The sequence below is a fragment of the Pelmatolapia mariae genome, linkage group LG6, assembly GCF_036321145.2.
Source record: "Pelmatolapia mariae isolate MD_Pm_ZW linkage group LG6, Pm_UMD_F_2, whole genome shotgun sequence".
Taxonomy (NCBI): domain Eukaryota; kingdom Metazoa; phylum Chordata; class Actinopteri; order Cichliformes; family Cichlidae; genus Pelmatolapia; species Pelmatolapia mariae.
In genome coordinates, this window is record NC_086232.1 from 5,655,527 (window position 1) to 5,673,524 (window position 17,998).

The window sequence follows — 17,998 nt, forward strand, 5'->3', positions numbered from 1 at the left end:
AACACTAACTCCACATACTGAAAACAATGACACTAAGAGCGCTAAACATGCTGGAATCACAGCTGGGATTAATCATTCATATGTGACCAGCACTGGAGGACGATTTGGACAATTTTATTTTTAAGAAACCCATGGTTTTGACTAAAAAGGCATTTGTTGCTACCCTTAAAAGGAGACAAAGATTGTCCTAACTGTCATTTCAAAAAATGTGTGGCTATATGAGTCTACTTTTTATGTACAAGAACAAAATCCAGAACCATTTCATGTTTTTATTCACCCCAGTTGCTTTAGAAGCACCAGTTAACTTAACCCTATGCATGTCTTTGGACTGTTAGGAAGCTGAAGTACTGGGATAATATGCAAACTCCACACAGAAAGGGCCCACCTTGATTTGAATGCAGGACCTTTTTGTTGGCAGGTGATAGCCCTTCAAGGGCTGTAGTTTAATTATTTTTGATCCTCAATAATGAAGACATCTTCTTTTTGTTCAAACATAATATATGACATAACAAATGCTAAAAATAATTCTGTGCTTCTTTCAGCCTGGCATATCTACAAATAATAATACAGTTTCATGTGTAGTGTTGGGAACATAAATCAGATTTCTACTAAAGATTATGACCATAACATGTGATCGTGTACATCATACAGTGTATTACAGTTTTTCTCGATTGCTTAAACACTTTTCTTGAAACTATGACTCGTATTCTCAAAACAGTAAACACAAATCCATAATGTCTCACCCAATTTCCCAAACACTGTATTTTCAGGTCAAAATTAAGCTCTACACTCAAAACCATTCACTCTTGCTGAGAAAACAAACTTTGCCCACAGACATCACACACAAGGCCTCAAAAACACACACACTACAACATAGTCTTACACATTGGTGCAATAAATTTAAAACAATATTTCAAAAACTGGCAAGTTATGTTGCTTGTGGTTCTTCCCCTCAAAAACCTTTTCACATCATGAACACAAAAGATCCAATGTACATACAGTGGCACATTTTTATTCATGTACCATACAGTACAACACACATCAAAAACATTATTCCACCTCAGCATCCTGTCTGTGGTCTGGGTCAGGCCCGGGAATCTCATCCACATCACAGGCTATATTGGCCCTGGCCAGGCAGCGGGGGTAAAATCCTCTTGCATGCCTGATCCACCCCTGGCATGCATCTACTGATATGTATAGGCAGGCTTCTTCCACGACCCGGAGGAGGTGAACACGGACATAAGGTTCTCGGTCATACACTTTCTACCGCCACGCCGAAAATAACTCCTCTATTGGGTTTAGAAAGGGAGAGTATGCAGGCAGAAAGATGTTAGAAAACCTTGGGTTATTGGTAAACCAGTCATGAACCAGAGCAGTGTGATGGAAGCTGACATTACACCAAACAACAGCATAGTGAGGCTGCTCTGGCTGTGCTGGTTCACTGTAGTCCCGCTGGAACATATGTTGTCTTAGACCATCAAGAAAAGCAAGGAGAAGCATAGTGTTATAGGGTCCTAGAATGGCATGGCGGTGGAGTACCCCTCGTTGGCTGATGGCTGCGCACAGAGTGACATTCCCTCCACGCTGACCAGGGACATTTACAATAGCCCAATGGCCAATTATGTTCCTCCACCTCCTCCTTGGTGTCCTAGACCTCCTTTTCCTCCTCAACCTCTTCCTTTGCATCTCTTTGAATCCATTGTTTCAAACCTGAATGAGTTTCTGATTGATGTGTGATAAATTTTGACTCGTAGTGTTTCCACTTGGTTAATTGTGTGCCAATTGAGCTCAAGCTGTGCTGACTTAAGTTAACATTATTGAATGCAAGTGCTTTCTAAATGGCCACATGGTGTAAGCACTGAAAAATGTAGGGATTTGTGTGTAGAGTTTTGCAGTAACAGTTCACCACATCTGACTCATGTGTTAAAGCAGGGGAATAGTGTTTATAGTTCAGGGAAACGGGTGTGGTTTTTGAAAAATAGCATTATGGTTTTGAAATTTTAGTTCAAAAGATTGGTTATAGTGTTTAAGCAATCGAGAAAAACTGTAAAACCATACTAGAGTAAGCAAATTTTTTGTTGTCATTCTGGCTTGTTACCACTAGAGGTCAGTCTTTGTTGCAGTTTCATTAGATTCCTCATGCTAAACACTGCATCTCTGTGGCTTTTAACTGTTTCGTCCTGACCCCAAAACAGTTAGAAATCCGGAAGTTTCATGTTTTCGAACTGTTAAACTGGGGCTAAACTGACCTCCCAGCCCATTGTTCATTCAGTGGTGCTAGTTTCAGTCATTGTGCAAATGTACTGTTTATAAGGTTGGGGAAACCTGCAGTCAGCTGAGACTGAAGAAGCCACTTGGATGAGTAATGAAACATTTCTCCCACTGAAAATGCTACATCCAGATGAACAAAATTAACTTTAATAAAGACAGTAAATAAAGACCAGCATGCGATTCATATCATTTGTTCCTTTTAAGTCCAGTTTGGCTCTTGAACAGCTAGATGGTCCTTTTCAGCATCTGTTTACACTGGCATGTGGTGTGTTTGCTTTATCAGAGCTTGCTACTGCCCTCTGCTGCTAGAAAAGATATTACATGTAGTGTTGAGGAAAGAAAAACAAAAACACACGAGACTTGATGTGTACTAAGATCAAAACAGGAGCTAAGAGAAGCTAAAATTTTCTATTGAGCTGCGGAGTTGGATGATAGTTAAGTAGGTATGGAAGAAATATAGTATCATCAGAATCCAACTGTTTTTAGACATTGAATTTATAACAGTTGGATTCTGATGATACTATATTTCTTCCATAAGTAGGCTGGGTCTGATTTAGGACAACTATCACCCAGTGGATTTGAGCTCTGGACACAGTTTTTCTTCTATATTTTCTATTTTTATGGACTCTACATCTTTGGAACTGGATAGGCTGGCAGCCCTCGTGATCTTGGTGAGCGTTTCCTCGTACGGTGGAGGCAGGTAGACCATAACAAAGACTCCATCGGATCCATCAGAGCTGGTGCTGGCGTGGCGCTCGGCGTTCTTGGTCAGAGAGGACAGAAACTCAACGCTGCTCTCTGCATCCTCAAGGTCAAGAGTGATGATGTTAGCCAAGCTTAGTTTACTGTGTGAACAACAGCGGTATATCAGACCAACCAGGACAGCCAGCAGGAGGACGGAGACAACTGGGAGGATAATGTAAACCACCAGCTCCAAACTTTCTGGAAATCCTAATTCCAGTCCATAAAAACTGTTGTCCTAGAGATCAGCAAAGAAGAATTCATGATATATTTGTCAGCACTTTCAGAACTTCCATATTCATCTATAAGCCCTAACATTCATGTAAGAGATGTGCAAATTAATGCAGATTGCTAATGATGTACAGGTAAGGGATGTACCTTAGATTTTATTCACAATAAAACATTAAAAACAAATCAAATGTTTAAACTGAAAAAATTTACCATTTAAACAAAAAACGGCCCTCATTCACTAACAGCGCATAAATTATGTGTCAGAATGTTTCATTTACAAATTGTTGAATTATTACAGTTTGTATTTTATGAACAAATTTGTACAAGCAAAAGAAACCTGGCTGTCTGGTAGTAGAATACTACTACTACTACTGCTATAATAATCCATCCATCCAGCCATTCTCTTCCACTTATCCTTTTCAGGGTCGCCGGGGGGCTGGAGCCTATCCAGGGCAAGAGGCGGGGTACACCCTGGACAGTTAGCCAGTCTGTCACAGGGCTAACACATAGTGCGAAAGTCTGTCTGTCTCTAAGATTCACACCTATGGGCAATTTAGAATAACCAGCAGCTGTTTCTGCAGTGAGATAGCATTGATTTCATTTTAGATCAAGCTGTCCCACCTGCAAATCTGCTCATCACTCATAACCCTGAGACGGTTTGATCCAGAAACAAAGGGTGATTCTACAGCCCTCCACCTTTGCGATAACAACGTGTGAAGAAACATGTGTTTCTTATGTCCACTCATAGTGTCCCTAATTCCTGTTGCCTCACTTTTTCTAGCAATTAGTTAATGCTGCCTGGATGACCCATATCCCTGCATTTCACAGAGTTACATGTTACATATAACTGGTGAAAATTAAATCAGATTAACTGAAAAAAATGAGTTGACTTAAATAAAAAACTTTAACTGTAGCATAAAAGTATTTATTAAACATAACAGCTGCAACTTTGAGCTTAATGTAAAAATCTGTTTCCTTAACAACCAACAGCTGCTATCATCAAAGCAGCAGAGGAGCCAGTAATTCATCTTAAGCTGTTATGGTGTTATTCCAACAGATGTTGGCTCTGCAGCATCAGTGCTGGAATAACTCGTATCTTAAAATTATAACATTTAATTTAAAAACAAGGATACACAAAAATAAGCTAGGTGAGGAATGTTTCTTTCTTTCATTATTATTATTATTAGTAGTAGTTGTTGTTATCTGGGGGAACTTTAATATAAAGGATTACATTTGTCAGATTTACACAGCTGAACTCTACACACCTGCTGCTCTGATGTTGAAGGAGATCCTGTCACCCAGTCATATGACTCTCTGCCTGCTGGTCCAAACCTCATCCAGCTGCTATCCAGTAGCCCCCGCATGATGCTGAGGTGTGTGTGATTGCAGTGATGATGTTGGATGGTGAAATATATGTTTACAGAGTAAAGACTGGCTCGAGCTGTTGGTCCGGATGTTTCGGGAGTAAACAAAGCTGAGAGCAGGGTGGAGATGGCTGGTGATTAGGGGGGAGGAGGGTGTTTGGAGTCCGGTGAAATGAGTAAAACTGGGGTCAAACGGTTGGTGGGAGGGGCCACATGCTAAGCAGCTGCTCACATGCTCGCACATGCAGGCTTTATACTCCAGCCGGCCTGGAGTATTAAGTATAAGAATATTAAGTATATATGACCGTGTGTGTGAAAAGCTTGGTTACATAAAAAGGCGGGGCTTCTCCTTACATCAAACATGGACACATGGACATAATCGAGAAATAAATCAATCTGAGAGTGAAGTTACGCACCTGTTACAAACTATTTGTGTATTACTATTTATTGCTACAAAATTATAAAACATTCATGCATTTATCCATTTTCTTAATCATTTGTCCAAACCAAGGGGTGTTTTTAGAAATATTTGCTAATTTAGTAAAAGTGTAAAATAGAATTCCCTTATTTCCAAAAGTTTTGTCAGCCTTACTTCAGGCCATTTTTACAGCAGTTACAGCTTTAAGTCTTCTTTGACAAGCTTTGGACACCTTCATGTGGGCAGCATCGACACCAGCATCACATGTGAAAATCATCTCAGAGTCTGTTTCAGACTTCACAGATGATAAGAAGTCTTGTGTCCCCTGGAGATGAAGCCTGACTTTCAACCCAGGTTTACAAATCCGCAGACTCGTTGCTCAGTCTGGTTTAAATCCTCAACAGGCCTTCAGTCAGGGGATATAAAGCAGCCATCAAGCTCTGACTGATGATGGTGCTTATACAGATGAGCATGAGACTGATCACTTTGAATTTAATACACCTGAGCAACTCTTTGTTCTAGAATGTCGTGCCTATGTGCTTATATACAACTTTTTTGGAGCAAAGTATCATTAAATTTTCTGTTTCATTTTCAAAGAGATTTTCCTAGTCTGTCAATTCAGTTGAATTCAATTTTATTTATATAGCACTAAATCACAGTCATTCACAGTTGCCTCAAGGCAGTTTATACCGTAGATCCTAGCATGATGGATGCTACAGAGTTTAATGAATAAAAACTTAGTGACAGTCTGTGGGTCTCTTCAGTATTATTAAGTAGTAAAAGTTGTGAATTTCAAAAGTATCCCATTACATTGTTACATTGTGACATTACATTATTATGCCTTTGTGTTGTCTCATATGCTATATGAGTACTATAGCATAGGTATAGAAGTACCACCTATGTGATAGATATATTAATAGATTTTATGTTAATAGATTAAATATCCTAATAAAGCACCTCAAGTACATAAGTAGGAGACTTCAACCTTAAAAACTGCCCTGTGTCAAGGCTTCATTCACAGAACTGGTGGACTCTGAAGTAGGAACTGACTTGGATTGGCAGGTTAATATTACAGTTTTTCTCGATTGCTTAAACACTATAACCAGGCCTCTAAACTAAAATTTCAAAACCATAAACGCTATTGGTCAAAATGCTCACCCATTTCCCTGAACTATAAACACTATTCCCTGCTTTGACACATGACTCAAATTTGGTGAACTGGTACTGCAAAACTCTACACACAAATCCCTACATTTTACAGTGCTTACACCATGTAGTCATGTAGAAAGCACTAGCATGCAATAATGTTAACGTAAGTCAGCATAGCTTGAGCCCAATTAGCACACAATTAACCAGGTGGAAACACTAGGAGTCAAAATTTAGCACACACCAATCAGAACCTGCGATGGATAGATAAAAGGGCCAAAGTCAGCTCATTCAGGTTTGAAACAATGGATCCAAAGAGATGCAAAGGAAGAGGACGTGGTGGAGAAAGAGGACGTGGTGAAGGAGGAGGACGTGGTGGAGAAAGAGGACGTGGTGAAGGAGGAGGACGTGGTGGAGAAAGAGGACATGGTGAAAGAGGAGGACGTGGTGGAGAAAGAGGACGTGGTGAAAGAGGAGGACGTGGTGGAGAAAGAGGACGTGGTGAAGGAGGAGGACGTGGTGGAAGAGGAGGAGGAGGTGGAGAAAGAGGACGTGGTGAAGGAGGAGGACGTGGTGAAAGAGGAGGACGTGGTGGAGAAAGAGGACGTGGTGAAGGAGGAGGACGTGGTGGAAGAGGAGGAGGAGGTGGTGAAGGAGGTGGAGGTGGAGAACGACGGCGACAAGGAAGGGGAAGAGCAAGGGCACGAAGACAGTCAGTCTCGGATGAAATTCGAGCCACTTTAGTTGACCATGTCCTTGTCCATGGGATGACTATGAGGGAGGCTGGGCAACGAGTACAACCAAATTTGAGTCGCTTCACTGTTGCCTCCATCATCAGAACCTTCAGGGAGGAAAACAGGTAGGTGTACTTGCAGTAAGACTGCTTTGTACAGTAACGTTTAAGTTACTGAATTTAGGTGTCTTGAGTTTCAGTATGTTTCCATTATTTTCCTGTAAAATGAATGTGTGACAGTTACAGTAATGAGTGCTTCTATTTTTGTAGGACACAGAGACGACCACCTGGTGGAGGCAGGTTAAGGCTTTTGTCGGAGGAGCAAGAGAGGGAACTTGTAAACATGGTAATTGCAAATAATGTAATCCGCCTGCAAGAGATTCAAAGGAGAGTGATTGAGGATGATCATCTTTTTCGAGGCATAAATGCCATCAGCCTCTCCACAATTGACCGCATCCTCCGAAAGAATCAATTCCGGATGAAACAGGCATACCGAGTCCCTTTCGAACGAAACTCTGACAGAGTGAAAAACCAACGTGTGGAATATGTTCAGGTATGAGTTTTGATACTGTATAAGGTATTGTGTACCATCACAGCATGGCAGTTTATGCTGCCATTTCAGCACTCTTGAACTTTGGTTCAGGGTACCGATTGACGCTACTGTGTTATGTGTTTTGCAGAGAATCTTTGAGATTGAAGGACGGCCTGTTCCCCATGAAATGATCTTTGTGGATGAGGCAGGTTTTAACCTGACCAAAAGAAGGAAAAGGGGGAGGAACATAATTGGCCATCGGGCTATTGTAAATGTCCCTGGTCAGCGTGGGGGGAATGTCACTATGTGCGCAGCCATCAGCCAACGAGGGGTACTCCACCGCCATGCCGTACTAGGACCCTATAACACTATGCTTCTCCTTGCTTTTCTTGATGGTTTAAGACAACATATGTTCCAGCTGGACTACAGGGAACCAGCACAGCCAGAGCAGCCTCACTACGTTGTTGTGTGGGATAACTCTGCTCTGGTTCGTGACTGGTTTACCAATAACCCAAGGTTTTCTAATATCTTTCTGCCTGCATACTCCCCCTTTCTAAACCCGATAGAGGAGTTATTTTCGGCATGGCGGTGGAAAGTGTATGACCGAGAACCTTATGTCCGTGTTCACCTCCTTCAGGCCATGGAAGAGGCCTGCCTAGACATATCAGTAGATGCATGCCAGGGGTGGATCAGGCATGCAAGAGGATTTTACCCCCGCTGCCTGGCTGGGGCCAATATAGCCTGTGATGTGGATGAGATTCTCTGGCCTGACCCAGACCAAAGACAAGATGCTGTGGTGGGATAATGTTTCTGGTGTGTGTTGTACTGTATAGTACATGAATGACAATGTGCCACTGTACATACATTGGTTGCGTCTTTTGTGTTTATCATGTGACAAGGGTTTTGAAGGGGAGAACCATAAGCAACCTAATTGTTTTGGAACTATTGTTTTGAATTAATTGTACCAGTGTGCAAAACTCTGTTGTAGTGTGTGTGTTTTTGAGGGCTTGTGTTTGATGTCTGAGGGCAAAGTTCGGTTTTTCAGCAGGAGTGAATAGTTTTGGGTGTAGAGCTTCATTTTGACCTGGAAATAGGATGTTTGGGGAATTGAGTGAGATGTTATGGATTTGTGTTTACTGTTGTGCGGATATGAAGCGTAGTTTCAAGAAATGTGTTTTAGCAATCGAGAAAAACTGTAACATTCAAAGTGTGTAACAAGGTCATCAAGAGGCAAGAGTAGTGGTCCCTGTGAGCCCTCCTCTGTTGTTTTAGGATCCCTGGAAGTCTATTTTAAACCTGTTGTTACTGACCTTGGTTTTAAGTTGGACAGTGATTTTAAATTGGACAACCAAATCAGAGCAGTGGTGAAGTCCAGTTTTTATCATTTAAGGCGACTGGCAAGAGTTAAATCTTTTCTTTCGAGGCAGCACCTTGAAACAGTGATCCATGCTTTTATTTCTTCCCGCCTGGACTACTGTAACTCACTTTATGTGGGGGTCAGTCAGTCATTGCTCTCACGTCAGCAGCTGGTTCAAAATGCGGCTGCACGACTCCTAACAGGAACTCGAAAAAGAGAGCATATAACCCCCGTGCTAGCCTCTCTGCACTGGCTGCCTGTGTCTTTTAGAGTTAATTTTAAAATTCTTATGTTTGTTTTTAAATGCCTTCACAGTCTTGCCCCGCCTTACCTCTCTGAGCTTCTTCATCTCCACACACCCTGTCGGTCTCTCAGGTCAGCTGACCAGCTGCTCCTGGAGGTACCGAGATCCAGGAGGAAGCTCAGAGGGGACAGGGCCTTCTCTATTGTGGCTCCATAATTATGGAATAATTTGCCCATGCACGTTAAAGAGGCCCCTTCACTGTCCACTTTTAAATCGCGTCTTAAAACTCACTTTTATTCCTTGCCTTTTAACCTCAGTGAGACTTTTAATTGAAGTAGTTATTTAATTAATGATTTCACTCTTCTTTTATTTGGTTTTTACTTATATCTAATGTAATTTTATTTTACAGTTCTAATGTACAGCACTTTGTGTCAGCTGTGGTTGTTTTAAAGTGCTTTATAAATAAAGTTGATGATGATGATGATGAAATGGAGTCAAAGTTGTTCACACCTTCACTGATGTGATGAAGCTTATGTGTGGATAAACAACCATCTTAAGGGACAACCCCCATTAGGATTAGAATACCTGGGACTCACCGCCATTTGGTTCTTAGAAGTGAAGAAGCTTCTTGGATGAGAGATGAAACATCTTCAAGAAGTCCAGAAGCTTTCTTTCCAGTCTTCTTAGACTAACATGAACTGGATGACTAACAAACTTCGCAGAGTCAAAGTAAGGGGTGGTGGACTGTCAGGAAAGCAGAACTGCGATTCAAAGATACACATTTAGAACACCAAGCACTCGGGAGCCTAAACAATACTATCAACATCACTGGCCGATTGATCTGAGGAGCAGATGAGTTGAAGAGGTGGTGTTTAAATACAGTGTGTATCAGATGAGTTAAATAAAAGTCAGTTCAACAAAAGAAATGAGAAAGATGGAACTGAAGGGTAGAGAAAAACAGTTCACAACACCCAAAGTGGTATCCTTTCATTCTGTTTCGTGTTATTTTTCTATGTAATCCATCAAGGTTAATCTGAGCTGTCCTGCTTTTTCAGTTCAGTTCATTTTTATTTATATAGCATCAAATCACAGCAATGTGTCATGGTGGCCATGATGCTACATTAAAAGATTAACAGAATTACAAAAGGTGCAGAACATTATAAAGATATGAATACATAAATGTATAAATTTTTTCTTGCAAAGTGCAAGTACTTAGGGAAGTGTATTTGTGTATGTTTCCAGTTGGGTCCTTGAGTATTAATCTTTCTGTTGGCTTACGGGAAGAAAGTGTTGCCCAGTCTGACACTGGGGACCTAAATACTTTAGTCCCTCATGCCAGATGGCAGGAGGGTAAAGAGTTGGTATGAGGCATGTGTGGGGTTGTCCTCAGTGCTAGTGGCTTTTCAGATGCTGTGTGTGTGGAAAAAGTCTGGGGAGGGGAAAGTGACTGCATAATGAAAGAATGAAATAAAGATACAACAAAGGAGCCACAGAACTGAGCAACTAAAATATCAAATGAGTGTGAAAATATTCACCTAACATACGGGTGTCTCATTTTTAGTAAACTCGTTTTGTTTGTTGATTGTGAGTGCTGTAGATTACACTACACTGCACTCAATTACATTTTTTTTTTTCACTTTTATTTGAATGGTGTATTTCTTTTCATTTAACAAATAGCACCCAGTAACATCGGCTGTCCCGCTGTACAATTTAAGATGTTTCACAAAAAAAAATGCAGCTCACAGTGTTGATCAGTGATTTATTTACACATCTGCAATCCAGCTGTAACATCTGTGTAGAGGGAACCCAATGGGATGCTCGATGGCTTCGCTGTCGAAGGGTTTGGGGAGTTGAGGGTGGGGAGATTTAGCAGCGAGTAGGATTTGTCACAGCTGGATTAGTGATATGGGTGTGCAGAAGGCAGCTGTAATACAGGCTCACGTGGAGTGCCGAGTGGTCAGAAATCCAGGAGGCTGGGTTCATGCCTACAGAGGTGGAGCGAACAGTCATGGAAAGAGTAAGACCTGTCGTGACTGACACCACAGATTTTTATTCTTTTTGCCAACTAAATGTTACAAATCTTATTCTTTTTAATACAAAAAGTACACATTTTACAGTTTTTTCTCAACTTCTTTAGCACAATTCTCACAGCAGTAATGTCACTCTCATTAATCTTAGTGAAGCTCATAGACCAGTTAAGGCAGTCTTCATTTATTAGGCATGTCTGTTCAACTGCTTGTTAAGACAAATATCTAATCAGCCAATCAAGAAGGAAATCAAGAAATGGCCAAGAACACCTGCTACGTTCAAACAGAGCATCAGGAAGAAAGGTGAGATGTCAGATGTTTTGTGCTTTCAGTACATAGTTTGTTTGTAATGAGTAGTTATTTGAATTAGTGTTGCCTTCCTATCAGTTCAAAGTAGTCTGGCTATTCTCTTATGACATCAACAAGGTACAGTCCCGATCAAAAGTTTAAGACAACTTGAAAATTGGCAAAAAATCATATTTTGCATGGTTGGATCTTAACAAGGTTCCAAATAGAGCTTCAACATGCAACAAGAAGAAATGGGGGTTTTTTGAGCATGCAATTTATTTAAAAAACAAAACAAAAACAACAACAACAATTAAACTGAAACGGGCTGTTTTTACAGCTGATCAAAAGTTTAGGACCACACCTCCAAAAACCTGTTAAACCCAACAGAAATCAAAGTTTCAAACATGAACTCAGTAATGAGTAGCTCCACTGCTATTATTGATCACTTCAATAATTCCTTGTGGTATGGTTGATGCAAGCATTTCCATGAGGTGAGTGGGAACAAGTGGTGAAGATGGTTGCACAAAGGGCATCTACTGTCTGGAACTGTAGTCCATTTTTGTAAACTTCCCTTGCCATCCATCCCCAAAGGTTCTCAATTGGATTTAGATCAGGGGAGCATGCAGGATGGTCCAGAAGAGTGACGTTATTCTCCTGGAAGAGGTCCCTTATCCTGTGGGGATTGTGTACTGCTGCGTTGTCTTGTTGAAAAACCCAGTGGTTACCACACAGACGAGGGCTCTCAGTCATCAGGGATGCTCTCTGCAACATCTGGACATAGTCAGCGGCTGTTTGACACCCCTGCACCAGTCTTCAGTCTCAGATGCCGTCTGATGGTTATTGGGCTGCAGTCGGCACCAGTAATGGCCTTAATTTGGAACGAGGATTGTCCAGTGTCTTGACGAACAGCTAATTGGATACTCCGGCTCAGTGCTGGTGAATTCTTTTTTTGGTTCTTCCACTTGACTTTTTTGCTCCATAACCCTCAGGATCATTTAAGAAAATCCTAATGACTGTCTTACTGCGTCCCACCTCAGCAGCAATGGTGCGCTCCGAGAGACCCTGCTTATGCAGTTCAGCAACCTGACCATGTTCAAAAAGGAGAAGGCTTTTTGACTTTGCCATCAGAACATCATGACAGTGTGACTACCTTACAGAAAATGGCAATAAATCCACATTTTTGCACAGATTTGACCTTTTAAAGGCATGTGGTCCTAAACTTTTGATCAGCTGTAAAATAGCCTGTTTCAGTTTAAGCGGGTTTTTTTGTTGTGTTTTTTTCAATAAATTGCATGCTCATAAAAAAAATGTGTTGTCTCACTCCTATTTCTTCTTGTTGCATGTTGAAGCTATACTTCAAACCCTGCTAAGACTCAACCATGCAAAATAAGATTTTTTTTGCCATTTTTCAAGTGCTCTTAAGCTTTTGATCAGAACTGTACATTTACCGAGAGAACTGCTGGGTAAAGATATCTTGGAACTGGATAACTGGATTTTTCTCATTTCAGACCATTCCATGTAAATGGCTGTGCAGGAAATTCAGGCTGTGTGAGATTAATTATACCACATTCAATCCTCTTTCTTCCTTATTCTGATGCTCAGTATGAAATGCAGCAGGCTGTCTTGACCATGTCTATATGCCTAAAAGGCTTTGAGTTGCTGCTGATGTGAAAGGCTGATTAGACATTTGGATTATTGGGATGAGCAGTGGAACAGGCGTACCTAATAAAGTGGTTGCAGAAGGTGTGTAGCGTGGCTTTATTTGACTGTACAGTAATTGGTGCTATGTTCTCAGATTTTATATATTTTCTTTTTTGTTTTCTGATGCATACAGTTTCACGAGTATCATTTTGATTTTCTCCATTTCATCAGTTTTGTAAAGCTGCAAAAAAACCTTCAGATTTAATTTTCGTGTCTGAACAATTTTTACTCTGTATTAGGCCTCCATTTTTGTCAGTAAGGTTATGAGAGAAAAAAACATTTTAAGGACTCATTTTTAAAAAGGGCAGTGAAAGGTTTTTATTCATTCATCACAGAGTTCAAGTTATTGACTGACTATTCATGTTCTGACATTTATTAAAAAGGTTTGAAGGAGCTGAGCTACAGCAGCAGAAGACCACACTGGGGGCGTGCCTGTCAGCTAAGAACAGGAATTTTAGGCTACATTACAAACCGACTCACCAAATTGGCCAACAGAAGATTGGAGAACGCTGTGCTTTAATTCCTCAACAGTCCCCAGACCTCAGTCGGTCTGTAGTAGAGCACCTCTGGCATGTGGTCAAAGAAGAAATGTGGATGAGCAGCTGACAAATCTGCAGCAACTGTGTGATGCAATCCTGTCACTATGGAGCAAAATCTCTGAGAATTGCTCCCCACACCTACCTGAATTTGTACCACAAAGAATTAAGGCACTTTTTAAAAACCAGTTTCACTGTTACCACTGACAGTTTGTTGTTGTATTTGCTCTTTCAAAAAGTTTGAAGTACTCTGATTGAAAACACAAATGCAATGCTGCACAATACTCAAGAAGGTGAACGATCTAGAGTTGTGACTGAGAAATGTTTTGATGAGTTGTCAGATTCAAGTGAGAAGTGCATCGACGCAGTAACAGTAATCTTTAATAAATATCTTTCGTAGTGAAGCTTACAGAGAACAAACAATAGTGTATACAAAAACAATAAGAAAGGCTAATGTGGGTGAAAAAATGTGTAACTGATTTGAAGGACTATGATTAAGAGTAGTCAGAAGAATTTTTCTGCTGTGAGCATTGCACCAAAGCATTTACAGTTTTTTCTGATTGCTTAAGCACATTTTTTTGTAACTATTGGCTATTTTTGCAAAACTCTACACACAAATAAAAAAAACCTGTCACCCAATTATCAAAACATTGTAGTTCTCTTGCAAAAGCGAACACAGCTAGATTAACTCTTTACACCTTCGTAAAAATGGTGTTTTCGTATCAAATAGTACACACAAGCCATCATCTACTAAGCACACAATGCGCCAACTGCACACTGATGGTATGAATACAAAACACATCTGGCTTTTGCTTTCTCTGTGTACAGATGTCAATTTGAGGTCACACTTTTGTCATAGTGTCATGTAAACATACAAGGAGTGTGTTTATTCACACTCATCAAAACTAGAGATGGCACGATACCACTTTTTTATGTCCGATACCGATATCATAAATTTGGATATCTGCCGATACCGATATTAATCCGATATAGTGTGTTTTTTAATCAATAAAACTGTTTTTTTTTTATATCTTGCTGCATTTTGTATAAGTTCATACTCAAGTTTAAATAAACAACAACACTAAAGCTATTCTGTTATACCTGTATGTAAAAAATACACTGCACCCAAAATATTTCATAGTTCAGCAATACTGATCAATCTAATAAACTTAAACCTACTCCATCCTTCCTATTCTGGTATTTTAAAGAGTACTTAGCAGAAATATTAAGCAACCTAACTAATAGGGTTGCAAACTCCCAGCAAAAAAAAAAAAAAAAAGGGAATCACCCCCACCCTCCACCTCATGATGCTTAATCGACGTAATCAACTTTAATTTGATGCAGTGTGAAAAAAATGCACAGAAATAAATTATTTTTCAAGAATAATTAAATATATTCAACATCTTTCTTCTACAGAATTGCAGACTGCACAGATGGTACTTTCCCAAAGGAAAAAGTACTATAGCTTACTAGGGTATATTAGACTTAACAGTTACTATATACAGTAATGGACTTCTATACATTTTACATCAGATTAAAACTTTGGGTGTAAGATTCAGATAATTATTTATTAAAAGCTAGACATTTTAAATGAGAATAAGAAAGATAAGTATGTCTTTGTGCCCCCTTTTCCCTGTTAATGCCCTATCGGCCCCCCTGGCTAAACTTTGCTAGATCCGCCCCTGCACAGTTACCAGCCGTCAGCTACGTAGAAAAGGATCCTGGTCTAGAAAGTAATATTACAGTTTTTTCTGAATGCTTAAACCCTAACTGTGATTTCCATAGCACAATTTCTAAAACTATTAATACTTATAGCAAAACCACTCACTGAGTTTGCAAAACTAAAAGCACAAACACTGCTTTGCACTCAGTTTGCCATTTTGTAACACACACTTTGCAAAACTGTAGGCACAATTCACTGCACAACATTCTTTTTGCAGAACTTTAAACACAACTCACTGCTTACACTCAATTACCAAATTTCCAACACACTCCTAGCAAAATTATACACATGTATGGCTATCATTAACACTATTTTGCCAACTGTCTGGCACACTTTCACATGTGAAAACTGTTTTAGATAATTAGTCCACTTTGCAATCAGCCTAAGCACTATAAACAGGCCACAGGTAAGCTGTCTATGTGGAGTACAATGGAAGGAGCAGCAAGAGTGAGAATCAGAGGAGGCCGAGGGAGAGGACGTGGAGGTGAAGAAGTTGGAGGAAGAGGACGTGGAGGTGAAGAAGTTGGAGGGAGAGGACGTGGAGGAGCAAGAAGAGGATGAGGAGGGGAAAGAGGAAGGGTAAGAAGAGTAAGAAACAGAATAACTGATGACATCGGAGCTACAATAGTGGACCATGTCATCAACCATGGGATGACCCTGAGGGAAGCTGGCCAACGGGTTCAGCCTAAACTGAGCCGCTACACTGTGGCAGGCATCATTAGGACATTTCGAAATGAGAATCGGTAAGTACTTTGTAGCACTGCCATACTCTAATGAGAAACACAACAGTACCATACATGCAAAAATACTGAAATTGTTACTTTACGGAATTGCTAGACGTCCAGACGTTGGGGGCAGAGGCAGAATGTTCACTCCAGAGCAAGAGACCCATATAGTGAACATGGTGATTGCCAATAATGCAATAAGACTGCGCAAAATACAGCAGCGCATAATTGATAATGACACCATCTTTCAAAATGTACACAGTGCAAGCATTTCTGTCATGTACTTGCGTGCCACAGAATAAGAATGAAGCAAATTTACAGAGTTCCTTTCGAGAGAAACACAGAACGTGTAAAGCAACTGCGATATGACTATGTGCAGGTAAGCTAGTGTCATTGGTTCTGAATTTGGAAGTGCATACTGTAGTGCTGTGCATGGGCCTGATGTGTTGCATTTGTTTTGTCTTGTCCAGAGAGTGATGGAACTAGAAGCAGATGCAATGGGACATGAGCTACTTTTTGTGGATGAAGCCGGTTTTACAGTTTTTCTCAATTGCTTAAACACTTTTCTTGAAACTATGACTCGTATTCTCAAAACAGTAAACACAAATCCATAACGTCTCACCCAATTTCCCAAACACTGTATTTTCAGGTCAAAATTAAGCTCTACACTCAAAACCATTCACTCTTGCTGAAAAAACAAACTTTGCCCACAGACATCACACACAAGGCCTCAAAAACACACACACTACAACATAGTCTTACACATTGGTGCAATAAATTTAAAACAATATTTCAAAAACTGGCAAGTTATGTTGCTTGTGGTTCTTCCCCTCAAAAACCTTTTCACATCATGAACACAAAAGATCCAATGTACATACAGTGGCACATTTTTATTCATGTACCATACAGTACAACACACATCAAAAACATTATTCCACCTCAGCATCCTGTCTGTGGTCTGGGTCAGGCCCGGGAATCTCATCCACATCACAGGCTATATTGGCCCTGGCCAGGCAGCGGGGGTAAAATCCTCTTGCATGCCTGATCCACCACTGGCATGCATCTACTGATATGTATAGGCAGGCTTCTTCCACGACCCGGAGGAGGTGAACACGGACATAAGGTTCTCTGTCATACACTTTCTACCGCCACGCCGAAAATAACTCCTCTATTGGGTTTAGAAAGGGAGAGTATGCAGGCAGAAAGATGTTAGAAAACCTTGGGTTATTGGTAAACCAGTCATGAACCAGAGCAGTGTGATGGAAGCTGACATTACACCAAACAACAGCATAGTGAGGCTGCTCTGGCTGTGCTGGTTCACTGTAGTCCAGCTGGAACATATGTTGTCTTAGACCATCAAGAAAAGCAAGGAGAAGCATAGTGTTATAGGATCCTAGAATGGCATGGCGGTGGAGTACCCCTCGTTGGCTGATGGCTGCGCACAGAGTGACATTCCCTCCACGCTGACCAGGGACATTTACAATAGCCCAATGGCCAATTATGTTCCTCCACCTCCTCCTTGGTGTCCTAGACCTCCTTTTCCTCCTCAACCTCTTCCTTTGCATCTCTTTGAATCCATTGTTTCAAACCTGAATGAGTTTCTGATTGATGTGTGATAAATTTTGACTCGTAGTGTTTCCACTTGGTTAATTGTGTGCTAATTGAGCTCAAGCTGTGCTGACTTAAGTTAACATTATTGAATGCAAGTGCTTTCTAAATGGCCACATGGTGTAAGCACTGAAAAATGTAGGGATTTGTGTGTAGAGTTTTGCAGTAACAGTTCACCACATCTGACTCATGTGTTAAAGCAGGGGAATAGTGTTTATAGTTCAGGGAAACGGGTGTGGTTTTTGAAAAATAGCATTATGGTTTTGAAATTTTAGTTCAAAAGATTGGTTATAGTGTTTAAGCAATCGAGAAAAACTGTAACCTCAGTAAAACCAGGAGATGTGGCAGGAACA

General features: G+C 40.5%; 2 protein-coding genes across 3 annotated transcripts; one reads left to right on the forward strand and one right to left on the reverse strand.

Moving 5' to 3' along the window:
• Positions 1–2,762: 2,762 nt before the first annotated feature.
• On the reverse strand, positions 2,763–4,745 carry LOC134628898 (small integral membrane protein 28-like). The gene is made up of 2 exons (XM_063475720.1): positions 4,509–4,745; positions 2,763–3,250 (listed from the first exon to the last, which is right to left on the reverse strand). Exons 1-2 carry the CDS (start codon positions 4,605–4,607, stop codon positions 2,837–2,839), a joined length of 513 nt encoding a protein of 170 aa, XP_063331790.1. The 5' UTR covers positions 4,608–4,745; the 3' UTR covers positions 2,763–2,836.
• Positions 4,746–6,047: 1,302 nt separating this feature from the next.
• LOC134628412 (troponin T, skeletal muscle-like) lies at positions 6,048–9,331 on the forward strand. Of its 2 annotated transcripts, none has more exons than XM_063475080.1 (3): positions 6,048–7,030; positions 7,175–7,457; positions 7,585–9,331. In XM_063475080.1, the coding sequence occupies exon 1, from the start codon at positions 6,598–6,600 to the stop codon at positions 6,913–6,915; it is 318 nt and encodes a 105-aa protein (XP_063331150.1). In that variant the 5' UTR covers positions 6,048–6,597; the 3' UTR covers positions 6,916–7,030; positions 7,175–7,457; positions 7,585–9,331. The 2 variants fall into 2 exon arrangements, with proteins under 2 accessions (XP_063331150.1, XP_063331149.1); XM_063475079.1 differs by having other exon boundaries at positions 6,916–7,030.
• Positions 9,332–17,998: the final 8,667 nt, after the last annotated feature.

What these genes read in the sequence shown, in the direction of transcription:
- LOC134628412 (XM_063475079.1), top strand. Translation starts at nt 6,939, where the DNA reads ATGACTATGAGGGAGGCTGGGCAACGAGTACAACCAAATTTGAGTCGC. An exon ending in ACCTTCAGGGAGGAAAACAG is followed by an intron (nt 7,031 to 7,174) that starts GTAGGTGTACTT and finishes CTATTTTTGTAG; the next exon opens with GACACAGAGACGACCACCTG. An exon ending in AACGTGTGGAATATGTTCAG is followed by an intron (nt 7,458 to 7,584) that starts GTATGAGTTTTG and finishes TGTGTTTTGCAG; the next exon opens with AGAATCTTTGAGATTGAAGG.
- LOC134628898 (XM_063475720.1), bottom strand. Translation starts at nt 4,607, where the DNA reads ATGCGGGGGCTACTGGATAGCAGCTGGATGAGGTTTGGACCAGCAGGC. An exon ending in CTTCAACATCAGAGCAGCAG is followed by an intron (nt 3,251 to 4,508) that starts GTGTGTAGAGTT and finishes GCTGATCTCTAG; the next exon opens with GACAACAGTTTTTATGGACT.